The 27,223-nt window shown below is 53.3% G+C and overlaps 1 protein-coding gene and 1 long non-coding RNA gene across 6 annotated transcripts in view; one reads left to right on the top strand and one right to left on the bottom strand.

Moving 5' to 3' along the window:
- LOC129667008 (uncharacterized) overlaps positions 1–7,920 on the bottom strand; it is a 12,553-nt gene extending 4,633 nt beyond the window's left edge. For all 3 annotated transcript variants that reach the window (XR_008718669.1, XR_008718671.1, XR_008718670.1), the window contains exons 1-2: positions 7,571–7,920; positions 1,475–1,667 (exon numbers count right to left, since the gene is read on the bottom strand). This is a non-coding gene — a long non-coding RNA (uncharacterized LOC129667008). The remainder of the gene's footprint in view (positions 1–1,474; positions 1,668–7,570) is intronic.
- Positions 7,117–27,223, top strand: Map2k3 (mitogen-activated protein kinase kinase 3). Of its 3 annotated transcripts, XM_055594440.1 has the most exons (14): positions 8,071–8,251; positions 12,594–12,714; positions 14,034–14,095; positions 17,770–17,836; positions 18,186–18,234; positions 19,030–19,143; positions 19,364–19,483; positions 19,919–20,035; positions 20,720–20,771; positions 21,658–21,785; positions 22,058–22,135; positions 24,979–25,118; positions 25,911–25,956; positions 26,495–27,223. In XM_055594440.1, exons 1-14 carry the CDS (start codon positions 8,203–8,205, stop codon positions 26,576–26,578), a joined length of 1,227 nt encoding a protein of 408 aa, XP_055450415.1. In that variant the 5' UTR covers positions 8,071–8,202; the 3' UTR covers positions 26,579–27,223. The 3 variants fall into 3 exon arrangements, with proteins under 3 accessions (XP_055450417.1, XP_055450415.1, XP_055450416.1); XM_055594442.1 differs by lacking the exons at positions 8,071–8,251; positions 12,594–12,714; positions 14,034–14,095 and adding an exon at positions 7,117–7,328; XM_055594441.1 differs by lacking the exons at positions 12,594–12,714; positions 14,034–14,095.

The following is a 27,223-nucleotide window of genomic DNA, read 5'->3' as shown; positions in this document are numbered from 1 at the left end:
CTTAAAATATCTTGAAATATTACATACTTCTTGGAGGAATATTTGGTGGAAAAAACTCCTTGTGTTTTCTTTCTCTCTTTCTCTCTTCCTCCTTCCCTCCCTCCCTCCCTCCCTCCCCCCCCTCTCTTTCTTTCTTTTTTGGTTTTTCAAGACAGGGTTTCTCTGTGTAGCTGTTCTGGAACTCACTCATTCTATATTCCAGTCTGGTCTAGAACTCACAGAGATCCATCTGCCTGCCTCTGCCTCTTGAATTCTGGGATTAAAGGCATGAGCCACCACCACTCGGTGTGTGATTTCCATGTCTCAAAACAACCAGGGCTGGGGCTGGTTGGGGCTACATAGCGAGACACCTTGTTTTTAATTAAAAAGGAAAAAAGGAAGCTACCTGATGCTGACCTCTGGCCTCGTGGGCTTGCACTTGCATGCACACACACACACACACACACACACACACACACACAACCGTCTCGGCTGAGCTGCAGCCCTTTCCTGTTTCTACCAGGCAGCCCCACCTGCCATAGCCTGTGGCAAACTGTCCTCTGGTTTCATGGACATCCTGTGTCAAAAACAAAACAAAACAAAACAAAACAAAAAAACAAACCAAAACCCCCCAAAACTTCAAGACTTTTTGTTAGCTACAACCTCTCTGCCTCTGTAGGACTCCTCCCTGTTATCACGGTGGCCCTTCTGTTTCTCTGGTATCAGCCCCTCCCTTGAGGTGTGGCTCTATCCTGAGGGGAAGGGACAGTATTTGTACATAAGACCTGCCAGTTCTTAGCACAATGAATAAACTCAGACTTAGGACAGTGTAAATTGGGAGGACAAAGTGGGCATTGCTCTAAGGGTTCCCAAGCCCTCTTGGCTACTCAGCGAACAAATGTCTCAACCCATCTGAGCTCTGGGTCCCAGAAGAGGAAATTCACTTCCTTAGGGTCTCCCAGCAACCCTCCGTCCAGACATGTTCTCTCAGAACCAAAGGCCAAACACGCTTCTTCCCCCGACACAAGAAAGATAACCCCACCCTGGAAATAAGAAGCGGGTACACAGCATGTTGCCTGAGACCTGGATTCCAGGCAAGAGGAAGGTGCAGGGCTGGAGCCCACCTGGAGGTGACTAGCCTTCCTCTCTGCAGAGTGGAAGATGTTCAGAGAAACCCTAGCATTTGAAACCACTTCTCTTTTACTGTTTGCCTGGCCCGGTACTCAGTCTCAGGACAGATCTGTGACTTGGCCTGGGGGTGTAGCTACCTAGCTCTCTGGCCTGATAACCTTGTGGGAACCCACAAGACCTCCAAGGCGTGGCCAGCAAGGCTGACTTTCTGCAAGCCAGGCCTACGGCCATGCTTCTAGTTAAAGTTGTGTGATGTAACTGGGAACCCTGTGAGCAGCTCCTTCTGTCTGCCTGGCCCAGATTCCTCTCAGCAGGGTGCTCCCATAGAGAACTGGGCACCAGGGAAGGGTGTTTCCTAGCCTACCTGGGTACTGGGATGCTTGGGATGGTCACCAGGCTGGAAGCGTGACTAGGTGGGTACAGCTGGTCACTGTGGCTCAAGGTGCAGAGGCCGAAGTAGTGACGGCATCTTCACCCATGTAGCTCTGCTGAGAAGTTGGTGGCTCTTCTGTGAGCTTGTAGTTCACCGGTGGGGTTTCAGAGTGACCCTAGATTCTCTAAAAGGTTTTATTTTTATTTTTTCATCATCTACTTCTTGGCCTCCCTCCCTCCCTTCCACTCCTTTTCCCCCCCCCTCTATATTTTGTCCTGTGTCTTAGGCATGGTGGCCTGTTTGTTTCTCCTTGAAGTATGTTTATTATTTTTATTTAGGCATCGCAGGCACATGGTGTTAGGTATCAAATAGCGCTATAGAAACAACACAAGAACCAGCAATCCCTGGCTCCCCAGGCCCCTCCCGCTGCGGACAGAGAGTCTGCACCAATCACTGCCAGGCTTCCTACACGGGAGACGAAGCCATGAGTCAAACTGATGAAGTTCCTACCCTCAAACTCTTGGAACTTCGCCTTCCTTCTCCAGCCTGTATGCACACTGTTTCTGTCCACCTTCCATTCTTTTCCATTTTAGATAGCATCCAGTGGCCTTCTACCATGGCAGAGAAAGACTCAGTTCTGTTACAAAGGGATTCCTATATCTGACTCCTTGCGAGTTAGACAGACCGGTGGACGCCTTGACTTCCTGGGCACCAGGCAGGTGTAGGCACTGTTAAGCCATTCTGTTAAAACGGATTCTTAGTGGCTGGAGAGACGGCTCAGAGGTAAAGGCACCGGCTGCTCTTCCTAGAGGTCCTGAGTTCAATTCCCAGCAACCACAAGGTGGCTCACAACCATCTATAATAAGATCTGGTGCATTTTTCTGGCCTGCAGGCGTACATGCAGACAGAACACTGTATCCATACTAAATAAATAAATAAATAAATAAATAAATAAATAAATAAATAAATAAATCTTTAAAAAATTGAGTCTTAGTGTTAATAAACTCAAGGCTATGTTTGTACCGGCTAGTTTTTATGTCAATTTGACACAAGCTAGAGTCATCTGAGAGAGAACCTCGGTTGAGAAAATGCCCCCGTAAGATTAGGCTGTAGGCAGTTAAGTCTGTAGGGCATTTTCTTATTGATTGATGGGAGAGGGTCCAGCCCACCGTGGGTGGAGCCATTCCTGGGCTGGTGGTCCTGGGTTCTATAAGAAAGCAGGCTGGGCAAGCCAGTAAGCAGCGCTCTCCCATGGCCTCTGCAGCAGCTCCTGCCTCCAGGTTCCTGCCCTGCCATTCTTCAGTGATGAACAGTGATGTGGGAGTGTAAGCAGAATAAACCCTTTCACCCCTAGCTTGGCTCTGGCCATGGTGTTTCATCACAGCAATAGTAACCCTGATTAAGACAATATTGTGTTTCTTTTTTTTTTTTCTTCTTCTTCTGATGTTCATTTCTGTAAATGAGCAAAAACACTGGAGTGGGCAATGAAGCTTCAGCAGCGGTTGGACTTGCCCTTGTTGCCTTGAGCAAAAGCACTGTCAGTATAACCCAACCAGACTACCGTATGCCAGCACCAGCCATCTTGAATACTCCACAGACACCCAGAGGAAACTATGTAAAGAGCGTGGCTTCACTGCCTCGGCTCCTGAAGGCGCAGCCTCAGCCAGGGATGTTTGGAACAGTTTGTACCAGGCCCTTTTTTTTGAGACAGGATCTTTAGCTCAGGATGGTCTTGAACTTCCTTCACAGAGGAAGACAACCTTGATTTTGACCTGCTTTGCCTCCATCTCTCAAGTGCCAGGGTTACAGGAACGAGCCAGTATACCTGGTGCTGGGAAATGAAGGAAGAGCTTCCTGCACGACCGCGAGCATTCTGCGGAGCGCCTGTACCACAATCTCCTATCCTAAGTCTTGCAGAGCCCTACGTGACTTTGCCACTATTTTTCACTCTGGCCAGAAGGGGCGCAGTTACCCCGATAGTCTCGCTGAGGCGGCCGCTAAGGGGAAAGGCTGTGATTGGTCCAAACAGACAGCCCTGCTTGGCTCAACTGCAGGCTGCTCTGGCTCTCCAGACCGGTTCCTGTGTCACAAAAGCGCCCAAGGAAAGGTTTCTCTCAGGTGGTCTTTTCGCCCTTGCTTTCAGCAGTGTGGGCTGAGCTGGTAACTCCCAAAGACGTAGGAAGCAGAGACAGTAGCAAGTGATGGTCACAGCCGAGACAGCGGGAGAGGAGGGGCGACAGGGGACGGCGGAACAGCAGTGGCAGTGACACCCGAGCAGGCCGCAAGCTAAGCTGCGAAAGCAACGAGGCAGCTGACGGACGGTCAGGAAAAGAACAGCAGTGGTTGCACTGGGACCTATGAGATGGCCTTCTAGGTGTTCGGGCTCCCCCTTGCCAGGTGCCACCACTTCCCAGTGGCGGCTAAACCGTGGAAGGAGTCAGGCAACTTGGGGGTGGCCGAGAGAAGTCAGACGCAATGATGCCTGTGGATGGGAACGAAATCCCTGACCGAGCACTATCGAGGGTAACGCAGGAGGATCGAGAATTCGAGGCTAGCCTGGCCTACATCTTGAGAGTCAATCTTCCAACAAGCACGGGCATGCGCGCACACACACACACACACACACACACACACACACGCACACGCACACGCACGAAGCACAAATACACACGGGGCAGAGACAAAAGCATTGGCTCAAGGTCACTCTGCTGACTTGTGGCTTAGGTTGGAGGCCAGCCCTGTGTAGGTGGACCCTGGAACTTCCCACGCGGTAAAGATGACGCAATGCTAATGTGCTTCTGCCTCTCTCTATTTGGCTGTGTGACCGGGGGCAAGTTGCTGGTCTCTGTTTGTGATGCTTCTCACCAAATCACGGCAATGAGAACATCGCTGTAATCCCGGATTCCAGACCACAGGACAAGCACTCTGGCTAAGAAGCTCTTACGCGATACTGCGAGCCATCCTCCATCATTTGGGTTAGGATCTGGCCTCCTCCCTCCCGGCTGTGAGACCCGGGCAAGATGCTCAGGTCTTCGTTTCCTCGTTTAGAGGAGGAGTTTCCAACTGTGCCAGCCTCACCAAGGAGTTTCCAACTGTGAACCTATGAGGTCTGGCAAGCAACAAGTTACAATAAAGGCTTGTGTTCTGTGTCCTAGGAAGGAAGGGCCACAGTGAACACCCTCCAGCCCGGAACTCTTCCCTGCTGTGGCCAGAAGGCGCCACACAACCCTGGACGGAAGAACGCAGAGAAACCTGTGTGGTTCAGAAGACCACTGTAAAAGCATTTTATGAGAGCAAGGGGGCAAAAGGCAGGTGAAAGGGTCATGATCTGCCAGACTGGAGTTTGAGCAGTAGCCCTGCCACCTGGCATGCCATGGTCTTGTGTGTGTGTGTAGGACTCCATCCTTTGCTTGCTTGCTCGCTCGCTTTCTCTCTTTCTGGTTTTTCAAGGGATGCTTTCTTTGTATAGCCCTATAGCTGTTCTGGAACTAGCTCTGCAGACCAGGCTAGCCTTGAACACATGGAGATCTGCCTGCCTCTGCCTCCTGAATGCAGAGATTAAAGGGGTACACCACCACTGCCTGGCAATCCCCTGCTTTCTGTTCTGCTCCGTGTCCGTGAATGTGCACACTTTCTTAGACGGTGCGTGCACCAAGTGTTCCGTGAGGGTCCACTGTGTACTGTGGAGGCCAGCAGCCATGTATGGGGCTGCCTCCTACAGCTTGCCTCATCGGGAGTCTGCATGAGAGAGGGGCACCCAGCTGGGCTGTGAAAAGAGCTTGCTGTTGTTCAGGTAACGTCACATCACGTGGATGAACCATGACTCACTATTTCAAAATGGTGGCCACTTAAATACAGCAGGTGAAAAAGAAAACGTATCTAGCATACATCAGACGATGGCAGGGAGGGGCGTTACTGGCTGAGGCAACAGCTTTTGCAAAGGCAGGATCAAGAGAAAAGTATGGAGCTGGGTGTGGTGGAACCTTTAATCTCAGCACTCAGGGAGGCAGAGGCAGGCGGATCGTTGTGAGTTCGAGGCCAGCCTGGTCCAGGACAGCCAAGGCCACACAGAGAAACCTTGTCTCGAAAAACCAAGAAGAGGAGGATGAGCATGGTTTTGAAGTGCCTGGAGATGTCAACAGGGACAGAGTGTTGGACCTTCTCTATGTAGGAACCAGGAAGGGTTTGAGCTTGGCCAGCCCTGTTTTAGAAAGCTCTCTCTGCAGCATTGTGGAAGGTCTGCAGCAACTAACACAGGGGTGGGAAAGCTGGCTAGCAGGCAAAGCACGGAGGGTGGTTTCTCTTGAGCCGGGCACCCACAAAGCACAGCCAGACTAGGTCTGATCACAGAAGGCACCCACCCCAGGTCAGCCAGCCCTGGAGGTCCTGCGGACGGCAGGGCACTGCACACACAAACAGAGCTGCGCATGACCGCTCTGCCTGTCAACAGGCCTACACCTGTGCAGCCATGGTACGTGCATACGAGCCCTGGTGCATCTCACGGGTACGCATGTTAGGGCATACGGGCAGCGCCTGGGGAGGAGACAGGAACAGCATCTAAGGGAGAAGGGAGCCTCTCACCTCTGACCACCCCAGCCACACAGCTTGGGCCTTTTGCACTACTAGTCCCTCTGTTGGAAATGCTTACCCCTTTCTCTTGCCTCTTCAAGTCTCTGCTTCTGTGCCACCTCTAGGGAGGCTTTTCCTGATCGCCTTAATTAAAACCACACACTGTCTTCTACATTTCCTGGCAGCGTTTGCCAACCTGAGACATCCCATCGTTTAACTTAGGCCAGAAGTCCGTTCCTTCCCGAGGGCAGAGAGTTGTATCTGTTTAATGTCGATTCCCATAGTGCTAGGCACACAGTCCGTGTTCGATGAATGAGTTGCCCTCCTCCCTCCGCTGGGTTTGAGCCACCCTGTTTCTGCATCTCTCTATCACCACATGTCCTGCCTACTTCAGCTCACAACCACAAGCTAACCCAGGCTAACCCAGGCTGACTCACAGCAAGCCTGTGTTTCCCTTAGTTTACAGAGGGGCCTGCTCTCCTGGGAGTCAGAGGGAAAGGCAGCCTGTTAGAAGCTGCGCTTAATGCTCTTGCTGGTTCTTAGGGGTACTCCCACTTAGAGGCAGGAGGGGTGGCCTTCCATCCTGTCCCTCACTCCAGCGGCTGACTGGTTTGGTGGTGCAGCCTAGCCTGGCTTCCTGAGAAGCTCTCCTCTCCCTGGGCTGCCTCTCTGTTTCGTCCAAGGATGGGTGGACTCGTATTTCTTTTCCTGGCTACTAGTCTACGAAGGTCACCTTCCCTGACCCCACCCAGGTGAGGTAGGGCTTCTCCTTAGGACTCTCGCATCTATTTATAGCACCGTAGCAGCCGGCACGGAGTTTGTAATTCCTGGGCAGTTTGTCAAGTTCTCTGACTAACCCATCAAACTCCTCCTGTTTGAGTCACCCTGGGGCCTGGGAGGCTGGCACGGGACTAGAGTCACTTTACCCATGTCTGTGGCATGCTTTTCCTACTTCCTTTTGTTCATTCCTCGAATAGTTCTTAGGCACCTACTATGTGTGTGGCTCTGGGCTAAGCCTTGGGAGACAGCAGGGCATGAGACACGCAGGGTTCCAAATGGGGAGGGACGGGTGGCACGGACGGGCTGCGACAGAAACCGAGAGGCATTGGTGGCCTAGGTGTTGGCCAGCGAGCTAAGGCTCACTCGAGCTCCGACTGACTCCCTGACCTTGTGCCTCCTGTTCTCACTAGACCTGGTTCTCCATCCGATCCCAGAGACTCCGGGTTAGTGTGAGGACCGACGGGCGAGATGGAACCGCAGTCAAAGCTGACCAAAGGTATTTCAGCGTTTGGAGTGGCAGCTTATTGTGGGAGACTACGTCCAGGTCCCGGAGCAGAGCAGCTACAATGTTACAACCGAAATAGGAACATCGTTACTAGGCAGCAGCAGGTTAGCCTCGGAACTTCCGCGCTCCCCAGGTGCCAGCGTGCCAGGCGCTCGCTCGTCGCTGCCTCCGCCGCACAGTCTCGCTCAGTAAGGCACGGCACAAACTCTTCCCCACAGTCGGTCAGCACTCACCTGGCGCGCGCCCGCCGCGGGATCGCGCTCTCCCTGCTGCCCCTGTAGGGGAAGCCCGAGGTCGCCGCTCTCTCCGGGGGGGTGGGGGGAGCCCATGGAAGCTCGCTCAGCCATTTAGGGGTCCGGTCTCGCTCAGGGAGCGCTTCGAATCCCACCGGGCGCATCGGCGTCGCCTGGCCACCCTAAGGATCTTGGCACTTTGCACTTTCCAGGTCGCGAGCCGTCGGGGGCGGGGGGCACAGGCCGGGGGACCCAGGACCACGCCGAGACAGTCCAGCGAGTGGGTAGGGCTGTCCTCTTGACAGGCGAGGGAGCCCGAGCGGGGCTGAGCGACGGTGCGGCAGGTTGGGTTCCGGCTCCCGGAGGGTGGCGCTTGTGCGCGACAGCCCGGCCGGCGTCGGATAGGCAGGGGCCTTTTTCGGGCGGGCCAATCGGTGCGCCGGGCGGGGCTTGCGTGGCGCCGTCGGCAGGCGCCCGGCGCTGCCCAGAGTGGCTGTGGCGCCGCCCGCCCCGGACGCCAGCTCCCGCCGCCTCTCCGCCCGCCGCCCGCCGCCAGCAGCCATGAGCGCGCCCGGCCCCGGTGTAGCCTGCTGTCCTCTAGATTAGCGCTCCCCGCCGCCACCGTCCGCAGCATGGAGTCTCCCGCCGCGAGCCGGCCGGCCACCTTGCCCCAGACCAAAGGTAGGCACTCCCGTCCGACCGCGCGGCCCGAGCCACATTCGGTTCGAGCCAGCCCGTGACCCTGGACTCCCTTCCGGGCCGGGAGCAGGCATTCAGCCCAGGACTGGGTCCAGCTCAAGCCCGGGACCTCACGGGACCTCACTGGAATCCGGATCTTAGGTTGTGGGACTTCACCGGGCAGGACCTTGTTCTCCTTACCCGACTCCCAGTCTGGTGCCAAACCGTGAGCTCTTCGTTTAGGCATCCGAGCTGCATCCTAGGCTCGGTAGGGATTTCAGTGATCCCTGCTTAGAGGGTCTTTCGGCTGCACCAGCCCCCTCAGGCTAGGCTCCTGGATTGATCCAGGCTGGAATGTATTCTCTTCTGGGCCCCTAGGGCTGTGTTCCCAAGGCCGGAAACCTGCCTACTCTGGATTCAGAACTCTCTTCCAACTCCTTCCATCCTTGTAATTTCTCCTTTGCCCTACGTCTTGCTGGCCTGCACACTGGCCGCCAGTACTCCTCCCTGGGGCTGTATCTGTAGGACTTCCTGGCGTCTCCCCTTCGCAGCTCAGCCCATTCTACCTGCTGCTCCTTGACTCAGTTGCAACTTCTCACTGCATTTTAGGAGCTGGCCTTTTCCTGCACCTAGTAGTTTCTTGGCCTGCTGCTCAGACCTGCTGTTTGGTACCTGGGCTAGCTGCTGGGCCAGGGGCTGATTGTACAAGGCTTGGACTTGTCTTTTTCAAGTAACTGTCTTTCCTGGAAATTTCTGTGAGGTGGCAGTGGGGCTGCGTGGGCAGCAGCAGAATTTGTCATGGGAAGTGAGGGGGACAAGATTGGAGGGCAGAGTTCCATTTTGTTTTATTTTCCAGGAAGAGAGAAGGATGCTTTTTGACATGTCAGGGACTCAATAGGTTGGGCTGCAGAAAAGGGAGTTCCAAGCTGGACCTACAGCTGTGAATGGATTGACCCGGTGCATTCTGAACCGGCCACTGTCTCAGCTGGCCAGTCTTTTGGATATGTCTAAGCCTTATCAATGAAATGGGTGTCAGGGCTGTGATGTGAGATTGAACTTAGAATGGTTTGAAGCAAACATGGGTGGGATGATCAAGAACCTCGCATAGCACCCAGCACATAGTAGGCACACAGGGGAAAATTAGTTGCTGCACATCCTTCCATGACAGTTTCCAGCTTTTCCTGTTGGAAAGGCTCAGCCCTGTGGGGTCAGGGCCCAGCTTTGGATTGCAGCAGTTGTAGAGCACTGAGGACAGGCACTTAGAGGGTGCTTGGGCAGTAGTGGCCTTCTCAGGAAACCTCCACCTCAGGAGTTCTGGTTTTGGGTAGGCTGTCCTGGGCAGGCAGGGGGTCTTTTCAGTCCCCTGCAGCTGGCTTCCGTGGCTGTGCAGGAGCCCAGTGGGCAGGGTAATTGCATCTTACATAAGTAGGAGGCCAGATCTCTGACCATTGCCCAACTTCTGTGAGTAACTAGGGAGGCGCTTGCTGGGGGAGGTGGCTGAAGAGGGACTTGCAGTGTGCAGACCTCGTGGAACTTGAGAACCAGGAAATTAGACGCTGCTCCACTCAGGAAGGGCTTGGAAGCAGTGTTTGTGGTGGAGGCATTTAAGCTCTTCCAGGCAGGAGAAGCCTCATCGAAATAGAAGTTGCCGTTGGGGATTACAGGGGGAGAGATCATGGTGCCATTGCTAAGCTCTGTGTAGGGTTACGATTGGCCCTCACATGCTTGGTGGCCTGGCACTGGACACGCTGGGCCTCTCTTCTGAGAGGGCCAGTGTGTTTGCAGATTGTAGGTTAGGAAACGTGAAATTGGATGGGTTGGCTGGAGGTTAGACCCTCCCCAGGGCCCAGGATCCTGGTAACCTTTTAGGGGTCTGGAGATAGCTGTGGTGGGGGAGTGACAATATCCATTCACCAAAAACTCTAGTAGGTTTTTTGTTTTGTTTTGTTTTTTTGCTGTTGTTTGTTTGTTTTGTTTTTGCCATGTGCTATACATTGTCTTGTTTATTCTTCACAGCCTCATTTGCCTGTAAGCAGAGGCCCAGGGACACTAATCATTTACAGAGGCCCTTCAGCTATGATGGCAGAGTGTGGCAATAGCAGGAATAATCAATGATCTCCCCGGTGCTCCCTGCAGCCTATTCCTCTGTGAGGTGCTTAGGTGAGCAGTAGGACCCTGGCCCCCTGGCCGTCACCCCCGGGCTCAATGGACCTGGAGGCATGCTACAGCAGAAGACCACCTATCTGCTTGCAGTCTTTATGGCAGTTGCTTCCCCTACCTTGACCCTGCAACAGATGCACACAAGTCGAGGCCTTGGCAAGTCCAGACCAGTATGGTCCCTGGCAGGAACTCCTTACCACCTCTGCAGAAAACTTAAAACAATTAAAAAAAAATCACACTTATGTTCGTATATACGGGTGCCTGCATGCCGCAGCTTAGCGCGAGGATGGAGGTCTCTCCGGAAGTCAGAATATACTTTGTGGGAGTCAGTTCTCTCCTTTTCAGGCACGTGGATCGGCCTTCCACCATGTGGGTTTCGGGCATGGAACTTAGGACATCAGGCTTGACGTAACCGCTTTTCCCTGCCGAGCCATGCTGCCAGCCTGTTTGCAGAGGACTTTGGACAGAGCAGGGAGCGGTAGCACCTGACCTTTGGTGGGGACTGGAACTTTATCTGTGCACTTCCAGTGGACAGTTGGCAGCCTGTCCTTTGTGCCCAGGCCTGGGACGTTCTCCCCACATGGGTGAGGCTTGTATGTTTCACAGCTTTGTTGACTTCTCCTGTCTCCGTGCTCATTAGCAGGTCACTGGCTGCGGTCAGAGGCCACGGGCAGCTGCCACAGGAGCAGATGTGGTCAGGGTGGTCTGGGTGATTTGGATGTGCACATCATTATTTGTCCTTGGGAACACTGTCCATTTTGTCAGAGATGGCCTTTGACACTCTATTGGAGATGTTATCATTGGAGCTCAGTGGCTGGGGCCTCTGGTGCCCAATGAGGCCACAGGAGCACTGAATGTCTTGTCTTGGCCCTGTCTGCCATTGTTATAGCTTTCCTCCTGTCCTGGGAGTTGGAGAGACTAGAGAGGGTGGCACCTTGGGGACTTCCCCCAGTCCTGGTGTGACGCACAGGAAACTCTCTATCAGCCAGCCTGTGGCTCAGGGCCTGAAGGCAGTAAAGTTCCCAGTCGGCCTGTGTGGGGAGAGGCAGCCAGGCTTCCGGTGGGTGAGTCAGCAGGCACTGGATGCTGACTCACCACAGGCATGCCAGTCACTGCCTATAGCTTAAAGGGGCAATGCCTGGCAGGCAGCATTAGGGGGTTACATACCTCGCCGTGTAGGCTGCCCCTGGTCCTGAGCTGGACAACTACAGATGGTCAGTTCTGGACCTTGGGTTGAACTGAGATTCTGGGCAGGTCCTCCTGTCCCATCCAGGAACTTCCTGTGTTAGGTAAACGACTCTTGCTTCCTCTTGCTCACCACATAAGAGTAGGTGGCAGCTGCTGTTGACTGCCCCTGGCCTAGGGAACAAAGCCTGGGGAAAGCCAGGAGTAGTGGCCTTGCAGGTCAGCCGGGTTGATCTGCCTGGAGTCAGAGCCTCACTCTGCCCATTTTGCAAACGTAACATTGAACAAATTGCACCTGGTGCATTCTGGATACTTTATATGTATAGGTGTGGGGCATCTTTCAGAGAAGAAGGATTGTTTTGTTTTGTTTTCTCCCAGCAAAACGAGCATGGGAGCCCTGCCTGGATGGATACAGATGTCAGGTTCTGGTGGTTGCAGCTACGGGCCAAGGATCCAGTCCTGACTCCATGACTTCCTCACCCGGGCAAATGGCATGTCCTCTTTGACTCTCAGTCTTCTTCCTTGCAGTGGGAGGAAGCGCTTCTCCCCTGCAGGGGGGTAGTAAAGATGGGAGATAGCGTTTCCCAAACAAATGGCATCTGTTATTATTTAATTGTTGGGATTGTGGCTGCTTTTCATGGTGTGGGGGGGAATAAATACCTCTGATGATATACTCATAGGATCCGTGACACAAGACTCCTCAGGGAGCCAGAGCTTGCTAGGCTCTAGGCCAGTGATTCTGAACCTTCCTAATGCTGCGGCCCTTTAAGTCAGGTCCTCCTGTGGTGGTGACCCCCAACCATGAAATTATTTTTGTCGCTACTTCATACCTGTAATCTTGGTACTGTTATGAACTGTAACGTAAATACCTGTGTTTTCCAATGGTCTTAGGTGACCCCTGTGAAAGGGTCATTTGACCCTCCGAGGGGTCACGACCCACAGGTTGAGAGTCCCTGCTCTAGGAGCTCTTTCTCCTCTGCTTCCTACGCTGCTGCTGTAGGCTGCCATTACTTCCTGGGCTTCCTGAGGGCATCAAGAAGAGAGCACAGAACTGAGATGGCTGGCTCTTTCTGCATATCTGTCCCTGTCACTCAGCTTTGTTGTCCAGTGGCATTGAAAGCGTAAGTGAGGGATGCTTGGGAGGTATGGAACTGGCCTCATGGGCGTTTCTGGGCTGGTTTCTCAGGTGGTAGAATTTCATCCATGTCAGACTTGGTGCTAGCCTGGGGAGTGAGTGGGCAGCAGTACTCATTTGAATTCTCTCACGCCTTCCCTTGGTTGTTTAGCCGTGTTGCCCGTATCTGCCAGGTCTGTGTGCCCAGCAGCCCTTGCAGATACATTTCATGTAAAGAGCAGAGACGGTGGCAGCTTGCCCTACCTTACTAGGGCACATAGACAACAAGCCTAGCATACTTGGGAGGGCCAGCAGCTTCCAAGTTCTACCCTTCTCCCTGCCTGCTGGGTTATGGTAGTGCCTTGGCTGAGCTGGAGTTCCAGAGCTGCTCTGGATTCTCAGGGATGCTGTGTCCAGCAGCACCCACAGCTAGTCCCCAGCCATGAACAGCTCAACTGGACCCTCCTTCCACGTAGGGGCCCATGGTGAAGCCTGCTCTGTTATCTCCTGCTTTTCCCTTCCCTACCTCTTTCTCCCTTCCCCTTTGCTCTCCCTCTCCCCAGCTCGCTCTTTCTTTCTTTCTTTCTTTCTTTCTTTCTTTCTTTCTTTCTTTCTTTCTTTCTTCCTTTCTCTTTCTTTCTTTCTTTCTTTCTTTCTTTCTTTCTTTCTTTCTTTCTTTCTTTCCTCCCTCCCTCCCTCCCTCCCTCTCTCCCTCCCTCCCTCCTTCTTTCTTTCCTTCTTTTTCTCTCTCTCTCTCTTTCTCTCTTTCTCTTTCTTTCTTCCTTTCTTTCTTGAGACTTAATTAGAAATGTGTCCCACCATTCCTGGTTTTATGTGGTGCTGAGGATCAAACTCAGGGTCTCTGGGGTTCAATTCAGGGCCTCATGCGTGTGAGGTAAACAGTCCACCAGTTACAATATATCCCCAGCCCCTTTGTTGTTTTTAAGGTTATGCTTACTAGTGTTCAGTTGGAGGAGGCAAGAGATCAGAAGCTCGGTGCTGCAGCTAGGCATGGTGGGCTATGCCTGTAATCTCAGGAGTCAGAAGCCAGAGTAGGACCTTGACTCAAAAAGATACATTCAGTGTCATCCTCAGCTGTGTAGCATACAGTGAGTTCTTCCATGAGACTGTCTCAAAATACAGAAGTAAATAACATGGAGCTTTGGTGTGCACCAGGTGTGTTTAGCCCTTTGTCCTATGGAGGTGCAGGCCGCTCCACACCGTGGCCTACGGGGCAGCCATGGGATGAGAACAGGAAGAAGCTGGAGTCAGCTGACTAGGACCATTGTTCCTCTTCACTCTTGGCTTTGGCTTCATTTGTACTAGGACCTCAGTGGAAGGGAAGTTCCGTGTGCTGGCTGATGGAGGTGCTGGTTTAGTCGATGTGGGTGAGTGTTTTTCTGGGGTGCCCCAACTTATGCGGTACCCACCTGTGTGGCTACATGAACAGCCTTGGTATTGGTCCCCTGCACCACTGCAGATGTCATCAAGTTCAGAAGGTTATTTTAAGTTAGCGAGCGTGCGGTGACAGGCCAGGCTTCTTGGGGAACAGGGCTGCAAGGGCCCTGGATACTAGCATTAGTGTCTGGGCATAGTTAAGAAGTAGGTAGTGGCCAATACTTTGCTGTGGTATGTGATAATGGCAGTGAGTTGCCACGGGAGTGGGAATGGGTGGGCTCTCAGAGGAATACTTTTTAGCTGACGGCAAATGGGCATTTTGACAGCCATCAGGATGAAGGGTCACACTTAGTGAGGTCTATTCAGAGGAGAAGGACTCTTGCTCAGGTCCATCTGTGAGGCCAGTACTGGACCCTGGAATTGGTGGAGGCTCTGCTCTCCGCAGCCACAGCCTCTTTCTGTTTCCATCTGTGCTTGGCCTTGCTGCCATGCCCAGAGGTCCTGGCTCAGTCATCCTGTGGCTGCCCCATCTTGTATCAAGTGCTTAGCTGATGTCCAGGCACTTGAAGGTGGCACCTTTTAGCTACCAAGGGGAAGCTGCTCATCAAAAAACCCTGCCCTTCTCTTTGGACATCAGTTTACCCTGTTCATTTATGAGCATATGAATGTATGTTCTCTGAACAAATGTATGTTCTCTGAAAGACTGCTGCATGTAGATGGTTTCCTGAGTGGGAAGCTGAAGATGGGACATCTTGTTTCTGATACATAAGTGGCAGTGTTAGCTTCCAGTTTGGTTTCCCAGGCCCAGGAGCCAGAGGAAGCACTGGTGTAGGGGTAGGGAAAGTCAACAAGGCATTAATGTCATTTTAGTCATTGAAAATCATGGGATGGGACTTACTATCTTCTGGTGCACTGTCCCAGTGGCCTGCTCTCGGCTATCCCTGCTGATGGTTGGGTGTTAGAGCAGGCCAGCCTGTTCAGGGTCATATCCTTATTCCACAAGATGCCCACAATGCTCTTTGTCAAGCTTTCTCTCCTCTTTGACCAACTTGCACAGTGGATCAGTGAAAAACTTTTCCTCATGGAGCTGCTGAGAAGTGGGTGGTGGGTGGCCTCCGGCAGCTCCCCTGATCCTCTGCTGGGTACTGCTGCTGGGCTGTGGGAAGTCTGCCATTCCTCTCCACATCACACCCAGGCCCCCGTGCCCAGAGAGGCGTAATCGCTTGCCTAAGAGTGCGCAGCAGTGAAGTGGCAGGGTGACAGTTGAACCCCAGCCACTAGGATCCAGCGTGGCCTGTCTGGGAACGTAGCTGTGAGAAGTGATGTAAGAGGCCAGGAGGATTCAGGTACCACAAGGGGACTAAGTTGCATCCCTCAGGTGTCAGCCTGGATGAGGCTGAAGGAGAGAGAGAGAGAATTAGGTAGAAAACAGGGTGTGAGGGGGACAGAGGCGCATGTGGGAAATTGGACCAGAATGTCACCCTCGTCTGTAGGTACTTTGTTGTCAGTGATGGGGCCTCAGGTTAGCAGTTGAATCCCTCTCGGCCTCAGTCTCCCTGCTCCTTGCCTGAGGAGCTGCCATGAGGCTGGAGCGAGCTATTTAGATGCCGAGAACTGGGCTGGCCTGCACAAAGGCCTCTGCGACCCTGGCAGGCTTGTGGTTTGCTCACGGTGGCCAAGAGCCTCTTGTTTGTTGTGGTGACAGTCGCCACCTTGGGCCACACCTGGGTAGCCCCAGGCTGCCTGACCATCTGGGCCCAGCCCTGACATTGGCATTAGATAGTGCCAGGAGTAGTTGGTGGCTTGAGGCCTGTTTCTGGGCTGTCTCTACGGTGGCCTTGCCCATTCCCTCTGACAGCTGGCATAGCTGCCCCAGCAGCTCGGGTCATTCCTAACATAGGCTGGTGGCTCTTTAGGCTCGTTGCCTGTGTGCTTCCCAGCCTGGGATGATAAGAGAACATCACCACCATACCTGACTGAAGGTGTGGGCATGACCTTGCCAGATGGGACAATTGAGGCCTGGGAGAGGGCACATCTTATATCACCTCCCAATCTACTGCAAGAGACACGGGAGCAGAAAGCAGAGGTGATGTGGGTGCTCTACTTAGGTAGGTTTGTCAGGGCTGGGCCTCATGAGACCCAGGGCCTGTCCCCCAGCACTGGGAGACCCCCCCCCCCCACCAAAGGGGTCTGCAGTGAGCCCAGCTGCCTACGTTGGTCTTCTGGTCAGTACTTTTGGAAGCCACTCTGGGTTGGCCTGAATACACAGGCCTGCCTGAGTCACATGCCCAATTCTGTATTGTGTGTGGCTACGGCTGGATCTGCCAGAACCTGGTTCAGACATGCTTTGGGGACTGAGGTTTCCCGGGCAGCTGGTGTGCAGGTCTGGTGGGCAGTTCCCGACTGTAGGACTAGGTGGCCAGAGCGAGCTGGTGGTGGTTTGCACGAAGCAGCGAGAGCCTCTCGGGAAGGTGAGCCTTTGGTCAGTGCTTTTTGGTCCTGTGGGACATTGAGGAGCCTTGTTGCATGATACTCCCTCATCCTGCTTTTCCCTGGAGTTTTCTCCCCTCGTGGGAGTCAGTGCCCCTGCTGTCTGGAGAAGCCGAGACTGAGGGAGTCAGTGCTCACTGCCGGTGGTGGGCACCGAGCCACGTGGCCCCTGGGCAGCCCATGTAGGTTGTGAACCAGGCCAGGCTCCCGTTGTCCCAGTGGGTGTCCGTATTCTGGTGTGACCACGGCGGAAACTGAGTGGGGACCTGAGTGGAGCCCAGTCTCAGGCACTCCCGCACCAAGCCAACCCTAGTGGAAGAAGGACACGGTGTGTCAAGGGCTGCTGTCACATGAAGTCCCATGGCCACAGAGCAAGCAGCTTCTAATCTGGGAGGAGGGTGGGCAGGAGGAAAACTCTCCTTTGCTTTCTTTCAAGCCTCTCTTTGGTTTAGAGGTGGCAACTCCCGGGCCTCATTTGTCTTCCTTTTGTGTCCCCTGATTTTCTCTGTTAAAAGGATGCCAGTTGTGCTGGGTGAACACTTACCTGGCAGTCATAAAGCTCTGGGATCCACCCCACCCATGCATATGTGCAGACACATGCGCACATGCAAACAGTCCTGTCACACTGGATTAGGGCCAACCCTATCGATTTGATTTTGATTTCATTAAATATTCTCCAAATAAGGTCACATTCTTGGGTACCGGGGGTCAAGACTTCGCCATATATACGTTTTGAAAGACACAGCTCAGCCCATAACAGAGCTGTAGGGCACCGGCTTTCGTGTGTTTGGGAGCACTGGTACTGGGCAGACTGCATTCCATTCCTGGTGGTAAGAAGCTTGGAAACTCACACAAAGCTGGGCATTTGAGTGTGTGTGTCCCATAGGCACAGCTGTATGGTGCCTCCCAGCTGCGGGGCCGCTCTCAGGAGGGTGGGGCTTGGCTTTGCCTTCGTGGGAGAGAAGGAAGCTTGAACCTGGCCCCCAGTCTGAGTGGGACCATGCTTGGCATTCCTCAAAGCCCCAAGGCTCCTCTTGGCACTGGTCGCACCGACTCTTGGGCTCCTATGTTGGGGGGGGGTAGTGAGGATCAGGGGCCTGAGTCACCTCTGTCCCCATCTTTGCCCAGCCCAGGACTAAGAGTTGACAAGATCCCTGTCTTCTCTCCACTAAAGGAAAATCCAAAAGGAAAAAGGATTTACGGATAACCTGCATAACCAAGCCACCCGTGCCCAACCCCACGTGAGTCTGCCTTAAGTTTCTCATGCTGTTCAGACTTGGAGAGTCCTCCTGAAGGAGGCCAGGAGTATGAGTAAGAGGCAGGGATGTGGGGGTCAGAGGTGAGTGAGAGAGCTGTCTCTTCTCATCCCGTCCTGGGCAGCCCCAGAGGAGACTTAGGAGCAGTGGCTGTTTGCTCTGTGCCCCAGTCCTTGTGCCTGGCAACATCATTACACTTATACCTAGTAGATTCCCAATAATCAATGAACTGAGGTGGCTGTGTAAGCTTCCCCTGTGGCCAGTACACACGTCACCCTCGTACCCCCTGTTGTGCCTTCTCCCAGAGAAGCTTATAGATTTGATGTCTCCACAGACCTCCCCGGAACCTGGACTCCCGGACCTTCATCACTATCGGAGACAGAGTAGGTGGTGACTGGACATTGGGGGGAGGCCTTCCACTTCATCCCGTAGGACCATTGAGAGGTGGCTATGGGTGGTAGGCAAGGCTGGGCTCAGGGGACGAGCTCGTTTCTTATCTTGCTGGTTGTGATCCTAGACCACCTGCCCTTAGACCTCCTATCTGAAAGAAATCTATTCCACTTGTCTTATAGGGCTGTGAGGAGCCCGGAGCCGCCCCACTGCCTACCTCAGTGTGAGGGCGATGAATCCCACTTTTGTATCGCCTGGAAACAGTGTGGGACTTGCAGGCTCCTGGGCCCACAGGCCTCAGGCCAGACCCTAGACTCTATATTACACATACCTCTGAGTGCCTTGGGAGACCACTTGCCATTGAGAAGCCCGACCTGAAGATGTACACCAGGGCAAAGCATGCTGGGAGCTTCTTCTTGGCAGATCCTGCCTCCCCAACCCCTGTCACTGCCTGGTGTCCTTGTTAGTCTGGTTGTACAATCCCATGTATTCCATTCAGGGGAGGGAACTCCCATAGGTGTTCAGTACATGATTGACTAATGTCTCTCTCTGCTGAGATGCGTGTGAAAGAGGGAAGGACTTCTCCCAAAGTCCTTGGGAGAAGTTACAGAGATCAGTGGCAGGCTCAGGTTGGCTGAGTGATTTCCACAGAGTCACACAGCATGGTGGATAGAAGCTTCGGGCTCCACTCTAACTTGCTTGACCTCCGCTCTTCTTTCTGGGTGAGGGACAAGAGCCAGTCTGCGGCTTGGTGATCACTAATTGCCTCTCCTTTCTGCCCTCTTCAGAACTTTGAGGTGGAGGCTGATGACTTGGTGACCATCTCAGAGCTGGGCCGTGGAGCCTACGGGGTGGTGGAGAAGGTGCGGCACGCTCAGAGCGGCACCATCATGGCCGTAAAGGTAAGCGGGCTTTACCCTGCCTGGAGTAGCTCTTGAGGAAGCGTGGGCTGAGCTGCAGGTTGGCTGTCTACCCTGTGGCGCTGTCCCGCACCGTTGTCACCAGTACCGAGGCAGGACTTCTCAGACAAGGCCAGGCCAGGCCATGCCACGGATTCTCCAAGGTTCCTGGCCCTCATGGACTGGGTAAGGGAGGCGGCCTAGACATGCTGCTCTCTTGCAGCGTATCCGGGCCACTGTGAACTCACAGGAGCAGAAACGCCTGCTTATGGACCTTGACATCAACATGCGCACGGTTGACTGCTTTTACACCGTCACCTTCTACGGCGCCCTCTTCAGAGAGGTAGGCCCTGTCTCCACCCACCTCTTGCCAACCACCCCTGCCACCCCAGCTCTGTTGTGTGCAGTTGCCGGGACTTTAGATACCGGGTGAGCTACACTGAGCTTCCTGCCATCTGAGATAGCTCCGTTGGGGTCTTGAGAGGCAGGCTTGGGAGCCAGGTTTCCCTGTCCCTGGCCAAACTCTGTGCCTCAGATTCCTTGTCTGAAGATGAAGCAGGTGCCGTCAGGGGCCCGGTGCTCAGCGGCAGCTGAGATTTGTAGTTGTGGCCAATTGTTTTCTGCTAGCCCCTGGGCGGGCAGGCCGGGTGAGGCCCCAAGGGGGAGGCACTGTAGAGTACAGCTTTTAGGATCGGGGCTGCGGAGGCCCCCGGCAGCCTGCAGGCTGTCCAGGCTGGGCAGCACTGGTGAACCAGCTAAGCATTGAGTGTTCTCTCAGGGGGATGTGTGGATCTGCATGGAGCTCATGGACATGTCCCTGGACAAATTCTACCGGAAGGTGCTGGAGAAGAACATGACAATTCCGGAGGACATCCTGGGCGAGATCGCTGTGTCTGTGAGTGGCCTGGCTCTGCCCAGTGTGCACAGTGACCGAGTCTCGGCAGAGCAGCTGTCGTCCTCCCCAAAGGCTCAGTACATCTGAAGCCTGAAAGCAGTGCCTTACAGAAGAGGCCCCAGGGCTGAGGCTCCTCAGGCTGGGCCACTCCATGCCTCCAAGCCCGTGGGTGGGCGCCTTCAGCTTCCCATTCCTTTGAAGAAAGGAGCTTTGTACTTTCCACTGCCTCATACTCAGACACCTCACGACAGTAGGGGAAATGTTTGCTTTCTGAGTCTGCTGTTTCTAGAAGAGGGGAGCAACTCTGGGCGGGTCATTGCCATAGCCAACGGAAGGGGGTTGGGGGCAGTGCAACCAAGGATGCCCTTTAAACCATCCCATGCCTCAGGCTTCTCTCTTGTCTAGTCTCCAGGGGTGGTTTCACGGGGAGGGGGGGAAGCAAGAGAAATGTGTGGAGGGAGGGGGCTGGTAGGTCTTGGTGACGGTCCTTGGGAGGCACTGCTTGGGATTTGTGGAGTAGGAGGAAGGCAGGAAGCTGACAAGTCTGTTGCAAGACTGCCAGGATGATGGGCAGATCTGAGGGGTGGGGCTGGGGTGTGTTTAGAGGGCGTGGGCTTTACTGCTTGGCTCTCCTTGCTGTCACCCGGAATAACAGCAGCCCTGCCTCTCCCGCCTTCCATTCAGATCGTGCGGGCCCTGGAGCACCTGCACAGCAAGCTGTCTGTGATCCACAGAGGTCAGTGTCCTCCACCATCCACTGGGGGTGGTGGTGGGGGGACAGACTGCGACACACCTGGTGGGGCACGGGTCACTGTCTGCATCTGTGCCTTTGGGTCTGCTGTGCTCTGAAGAGGGGGAACTAACTGGATCCCTGCTTTTTTTCCTGGGCTCCATTGCCCGCTTTTCCTGGGCACTTCATGTGCTGTGAAACCCCTAGGCTGTGGCATGTCATGCTAGGAATCCGACACCAGCTCCCTTACCCCGCACATAACCATCCTGAGCTTTTCTGGGATTCTTCTGCCTTTGTGGCCACGAGTCTGGACTTCCCCCTCCGGGGTGGTACTTACTAAGTCTTGGCCTCCCACTAACTTGGTTGCACTTAGAAAACGAAGGAGGCTAAGCAGGCCTTGATGCTTAGTGCCCATCCATTCTGTCCTTAGCTCAACATTCCTGGCCTTTTGGCATGGAACCTTCCTGTCCTTTTCAGTGCAGCCTTGTCTTTTACACACATGCATGGACCTCTGCTAGGAGGTTCCTACCTCCTGTGAGGCAGGGGCTGGGGCTTCTCATTTGCATGTACGGACCCCCTGCCCCCGAACGCCTCCTGCTCACCCTGCTTGCCAGATTGTGTCCACAGTAGGTAGCATGCATGGCTAGCATGGGCATTGTGCATGGAGCTCTTGGAGGGTTTCTCTTTGGTAGGGACAGGCTGAAGTACATTTTGCTTTGTCTCCCAGCCGTGTGGTGTGATGGGGCTTGGTCCTGCACCTCTCGCGGCTCATCTCTACTTCCCTGTCCAGTCCTTGGGGGTCTTGGCTAGTCTGCTGCTGGCCACCCCAGAGCACTGGAGGAGGAGCAATCCCACTTGGCACAGGCTGAGAAAAGGTACTCTCTACCTGTAGATGTGAAGCCGTCCAATGTCCTCATCAACAAGGAGGGGCACGTGAAGATGTGCGACTTCGGCATCAGTGGCTACCTGGTGGACTCCGTGGCAAAGACAATGGATGCTGGCTGCAAGCCTTACATGGCTGTGAGTGTGGGTGTCCCGGCTAGGTAGAGGACAGGACAGGATTTTGCCTCTGTGCAGTGGGCTGGATTTTTCCAGCTGTGCCTCCAGTCTTAGGGACCCTTCCATCGTTTACCTGCACTCCATGATCCCTGTTTGGGTGAACTTGTTAGGAAGGCAGGGATGGGTTCTGGCTTTTGCTGGCCTATATCATGTGGATAGGGGAACATAATGCTTTTTCCTAATTGAGGGAGCCTTGGCTGGCTTGGGTGTTCAAGCCCCTTTGTCTCTTGCAGCCTGAGAGGATCAACCCAGAGCTGAATCAGAAGGGCTACAATGTCAAGTCTGATGTCTGGAGCCTCGGCATCACCATGGTACTGTGTGGGGTTGGTCTGGAGGGGTACAGATATGTCTGTGTAGGGGCCATGGCCTCCAAGTAGTTTAACTCTCAGACGAGAAAGTTGGTTTCTGGTTCCAAGGGGGGAAAAACACCATCAAACATTCCCACTTGGGTAGAAAGATATCTCGTAGCTAGAGGACCGCTTTCCTGATGGCTTGGTTTAACCATCCTGAATGTTCTCTGTATGCTGTGATGTTAGCCTTTTCCCTGGAGCCATTGGTGTAGACCAAGAAGTCTGAGCCAATGCTAAGTTTAGTTCTTGCCATGCAAGTAATTTCCAAATCAAGAAGGTAAACTCTTAGCTGGGCATGGTACACTCTCCTGGGATGTGATTCCTACACTAGCACCCTTTTATAACGTGATTCTTTGGAAAGCAGAGGCCTGAGGATCAGGAGTTCAGGTTTATCTCAGGTTCATAACGGTTTGAGAGTAGCCTGAGACTCTTCCCAACCCTCAAAAAAAAAAAAGGCAATTTTTGTGTGTGCCCTTTTTTTTTTTTTCCCCCATACCAGGAGCCTATTGCTGTAGGTTCCTGTTGTATTCCTCCAGGTTCAGTAGGGTGAGGCTCGGGATCATGGCTTGTGGAGGCTGAAAGGATCCTTGGCTTAGAGAGAGGAGCAGGAGCTAGACCACTAGGATTGAACTGGATCAGACAAATCTCAGTCCAGGAAGGCACGGACCTTCTAGAAAGACTTGACAGAGACCTCTAATTCACCTATTGATGTGATAAAATGCAACAACTAAAAGCAACTCAGGAAGGAAAGGGTTTGTTGTGGCTTGGAAGTCTCAAGGTTGCACCCATTCACTAACGGAAGTCTGGTCAGGAACCCAGAGGCAGGGACTGAAGCAGAAGCCTTGGAGGAATGCTGCTTCCTGGCTTGCTCAGCCTGCTTAGTTACATCCCCTTCGACCTCCAGCCCAGGGATTGAACTGAATGCCTGCAGTAAGTGGGAGGGAGGGCCGCCCACATCAGTCGATCAGGAAAATGCACTGGCTCGCCCACAGTCCAGTCTGGTGGGGCTCTTTCAGTTGAGGTTCTTCCCCTTCCCAAGTGACTCCATCTTGTGTCGAGTTGACATAAAACTCGCCAGCTCAATGTTAAAATGAAGCTGAGTCCTTTGAACATGGGGACACTTCTGTATTGCACGTGTGAGGGAAAATGCCTTAGTTTTTGATACAGCTGAAACAGCTATCTGCAGTTGCAAAGATGTTTAACAGAAAGGGACATTCTGACCTTCAGGAGTCACAGTTACCAAGATATACTGCCCATTTTTTTGGTTACCCCATGTCTAATTGTTCTAATTGTTCAAGTTCCCAAGATTGAGCTCATGACCTGTCGGACAAGACACGTTGTTACTTTTGAAGGGCTTATCTTGAAGGCCGGAGCCAGGGTTTTGCAGTACCTTTTCAGGCTGCAGAAGCAAAGGCAAGGCTTGTACTGTTTTCTAGAACCTTTTCTTCTAGGTCCACCACTCATCTTTATCTTTGGCCTAACATTTCAACTTAAAATGCCACCATACCAAGCCTGGCATGGTGGAGCACGCCTTTAATTCCAGCACATGGGAGACAGAGGCAGGCAGATCTCTGTGAGTTCAGGCCAGCCTGGTCTACAAAGCAAGTTCCAGGACAGACAGGGTAGGTTATATAGAGAGACCCTATATTTGGTTTGGTTTGAAAAAAAAAACCAAACCAAACCAAACCAAACCAAACCAAACCAAAGCAAAGCAAAGCAAAGCAAATGCTGCCATCCCAAGGAACAATGACACAGTTCAGTGCATCCCTCTCTGTGGGCTCTGGCCTCAGGGCCTCTGAGCACACACAGTTCTGTGTCTCGGAACACAATGGGGTTCACCTTACACACACACAGGTCATGCTCAGGAAGGTTCTCAGCCAGGAAGTAATGTTGACCAAGGCTGAACCGAGTGCTGTCAGCATTTCCACTGCTGTCTCCAACACGTAGCCGTTACAGGGGTGTGTCTCCCCGGGGGCGGTCAGTCTTTTCGTAAATGATTTCATCTGATAGGTAACTGTCTTACACATCTTTGTGCTGAGGTAGTTTTTACTTACCATGGTCTGAGCTCTTAAAAAAAAAAAAAAAAATCATCAGATAAGGTGTTTGAAGCTCAGTTTCTGGTGCTTTGGTCAGGTATATAGGCGCCACTGAGCTTTCTCTCACAGTCTGCAGAAAGGTCCCACAGTGGACTCCAGAAGTGCCGAGGAAGCACTGAGTCCCCACAGTTCTGTCCTGTGACAGAAACACAGGGTGACACACACCCTCGCTCTTCCCACGTTGGCTGGAAAGGCCTGAGACTGACAGGAAAGCCCCTTTTGGGCTTAGTTGCTAGTGCCAGTTGCATTTGTTAAATGGTGCCTCTTCCATTCCTGAAGGTGGTTACAGCCTGTCACCAAGACCTTCCGCTATACCGGTCAGGCCTCTGCCTCTCCCTGTTGGCCTCACTAGTAAAAACAACAGCTGGATAGGTGGCCTTGAATATTGGAGAGGGAGTAGCTGGGGCCAACAGGGACTTAGGACTTGACTCAGTGAGGTACTTTGCTGACCGCTGCCTCAAGGGAAGGTCTCTGTGGCTGCCACTCCTCATGTCTGGCACACTATCTGGAGCCTGAGTTGTTAGATAAAATCTTCTAACTTTAAACTGTTTGAAAAAAAGAGTGGTAGACAAGCCCAGCCAGCCCAGCCCAGAACTAGCCTTAGTCTGAGCTCTATCTGCCTTCCCTGTCAGGGGAGCTCAGAACTGGTACCCTCGTACCTGGCCTGTTGCTAGGTGGAGCCTGCTGATCCTGCTGTTCCTACTGCAGATCGAGATGGCCATTCTGCGATTCCCGTATGAGTCTTGGGGGACACCGTTCCAGCAGCTGAAGCAGGTGGTGGAGGAACCATCCCCACAGCTTCCAGCTGACCAGTTCTCCCCTGAGTTTGTGGACTTCACTAGCCAGTGGTGAGTGTCTGGGCTGTGTCCCCTTCTCCTGCAGCAAGTAAACCCTCGAGCCACCTGCTGTCAGAAGGTAGGAGGTAGACAGCTCCAGCAGAAGCAAAACCTGAGTCCCAGTGGGAGGTTTTAGTTTGTCTTCTCAGAAAAGGATGGATCAGGTAGACCCAAAGAGGGGAGGAATAGTGTGTGTGTTTGTGTGTTTACAAAACAATAAGAAAAGCAGTTATACAGACCATGCCCTCTAACCATATTTAAATAAACATAGGTTCTCATAAATAACTTTTGGGTTACAAGAGAGATTTAGAAAATAATTTTCAAGAAGAAACTAGTGAGAACAAACCAACAACCCTTAAGTGTTTTGGCCCAGAGCTGCTCAGAGAACAAGTTTAAAGCCTCTCAATGTAAAACAGGAAAAACTGAACGCAGACGAGCCCAATAGCAAGACTCATTGGTTAGTTTGACCCTTTTTGACTGGACTTCACGCTCCAGAAGCTTCGATTGAAGACTTCCCTTCTGATAAAGGGTAATCTAGTATGTGGTCATTAGGCAGAGCATTTCAGGGTCACTGCCATGGACATAGCCTGGATCACTATGGAGACAACTGGACTCCAAGAGTCAGGGAAAGTTGCTGCAGGACTGTAGCTTGTACCCATGGACCCTGAGCCATTTTGTGAGGCCCCCCCAGACAGTCTCGCTCCTTCTCTGAGCCCCAGGAGTATGCCGCTTAATGGGGGCAAGCCCAGCCTGTCTAGCTTCGCTTCCTCCGTGTGAGCCTGGCTTCACTGCCCTCTTTCCTAGCCTAAGGAAGAACCCCGCGGAGCGCATGAGCTACCTGGAGCTGATGGTGAGTGTGCATGGGGAGTGCCCGCCCCACCCCGCCCTCTGTGCTGTGTAGTGGCTGGGGTGGGGCTGTCTGGAGAGGGTTGTGTCTTGGGGTGGAGGGGTAGCTCCTCTGCCTGGCCCCCGCTTCTCTTCTGTCTACACAAGCGTCCCAGGCCTTGCGGAAGGGTGCGCAGTGCTGTGACAGTGGGGCACAGGAATCAACGTGGCATCAGGGAAGGCTTCTTAGAGGAGATGCCAGTTGAACCGAGCCTGGCAGGATTGATATGGGTTCTTTGCTGATGAAGGAAGGGTAGAGGGTCTGGTAGAGCAGAGGCCTGATACCCTTGAGGAAAGAGATGTTTGTGTGTGGTAAGGACTGTTGCAGGAGGGTGAGGCAAAGCACTGATGGTTTTGGAAGGCTTCTATGTACTGAAGGACCAGCAGGAGTTGGCCAGATGGGAGGAGCATGCTGGGTAGATCAGGCTTGGGAGGAGTAAACCTCCCTTTTATACCTTCCGTACCCCTTCACCCCCCGAAATTGCGCCTCTGTTTCCTACCAGGAGCACCCTTTCTTCACCTTGCACAAAACTAAGAAGACGGACATTGCTGCATTTGTGAAGGAGATCCTGGGAGAAGACTCATAGGGGACTGGCTTGGGACCCCACTGGTCTGCCAGCGTCCATACCCCTCTGCTGGGGCAGCATCACCCTGCAGCCATAAGCTACTGCCAATCTGGCCCTGGGCATCCCAGGAGGAATTGAGGGGGTTGTTCCTGTCTGGCTGTGCAACTAGCTGCCCCAAACGCCAAAGAACCAGACCTCAGGGGGTCCTAGCCAGGCCCTATGGGCCCCACAGTGCCTCTGCTGTTGCTGCTCCCAGGGTCTCAGGCCTCCACTCAAGGGAAGAATTTGGAGGGGCCTGCGTACCCCGGCAGATGCTGTTGCCTCTTGAAGAGCAGGCAGCCAGTGCCTGTATGGACAGGCTATATATAGCCTTGGTATTGTCCTGGATGCCACCCAGGTTGTATATATATTTTAAACCACAACTGAAAGACTTCATATACTGTGGCCTGGTTGGGGACATCTCTGTCCCATCTTAGGTGCTGAGGACACACTATGGGGATGAGCCATGTGAATCCCCTAAGACTTTCCTGGGAGACGTGTTGAGCTGCCCAAGGCCCTCACCCAGCACTGGCCAGTGGTCTCTAAGGGGCACACTGACCTAGCCCCTGGCCACCACCTCCACTGGCATCTGTCTTTCTTTTTAAACTATTATCCTTGTTGCCTTTC

This window comes from Psammomys obesus, unplaced genomic scaffold, assembly GCF_907164565.1.
Source record: "Psammomys obesus unplaced genomic scaffold, mPsaObe1.curated_primary_1811, whole genome shotgun sequence".
NCBI lineage: Eukaryota > Metazoa > Chordata > Mammalia > Rodentia > Muridae > Psammomys > Psammomys obesus.
This window is presented reverse-complemented; position numbering and strand designations above follow the sequence as displayed.

What these genes read in the sequence shown, in the direction of transcription:
- Map2k3 (XM_055594440.1), top strand. Translation starts at nt 8,203, where the DNA reads ATGGAGTCTCCCGCCGCGAGCCGGCCGGCCACCTTGCCCCAGACCAAA. An exon ending in TCATCACTATCGGAGACAGA is followed by an intron (nt 18,235 to 19,029) that starts GTAGGTGGTGAC and finishes TGCCCTCTTCAG; the next exon opens with AACTTTGAGGTGGAGGCTGA. An exon ending in ACGGCGCCCTCTTCAGAGAG is followed by an intron (nt 19,484 to 19,918) that starts GTAGGCCCTGTC and finishes GTGTTCTCTCAG; the next exon opens with GGGGATGTGTGGATCTGCAT.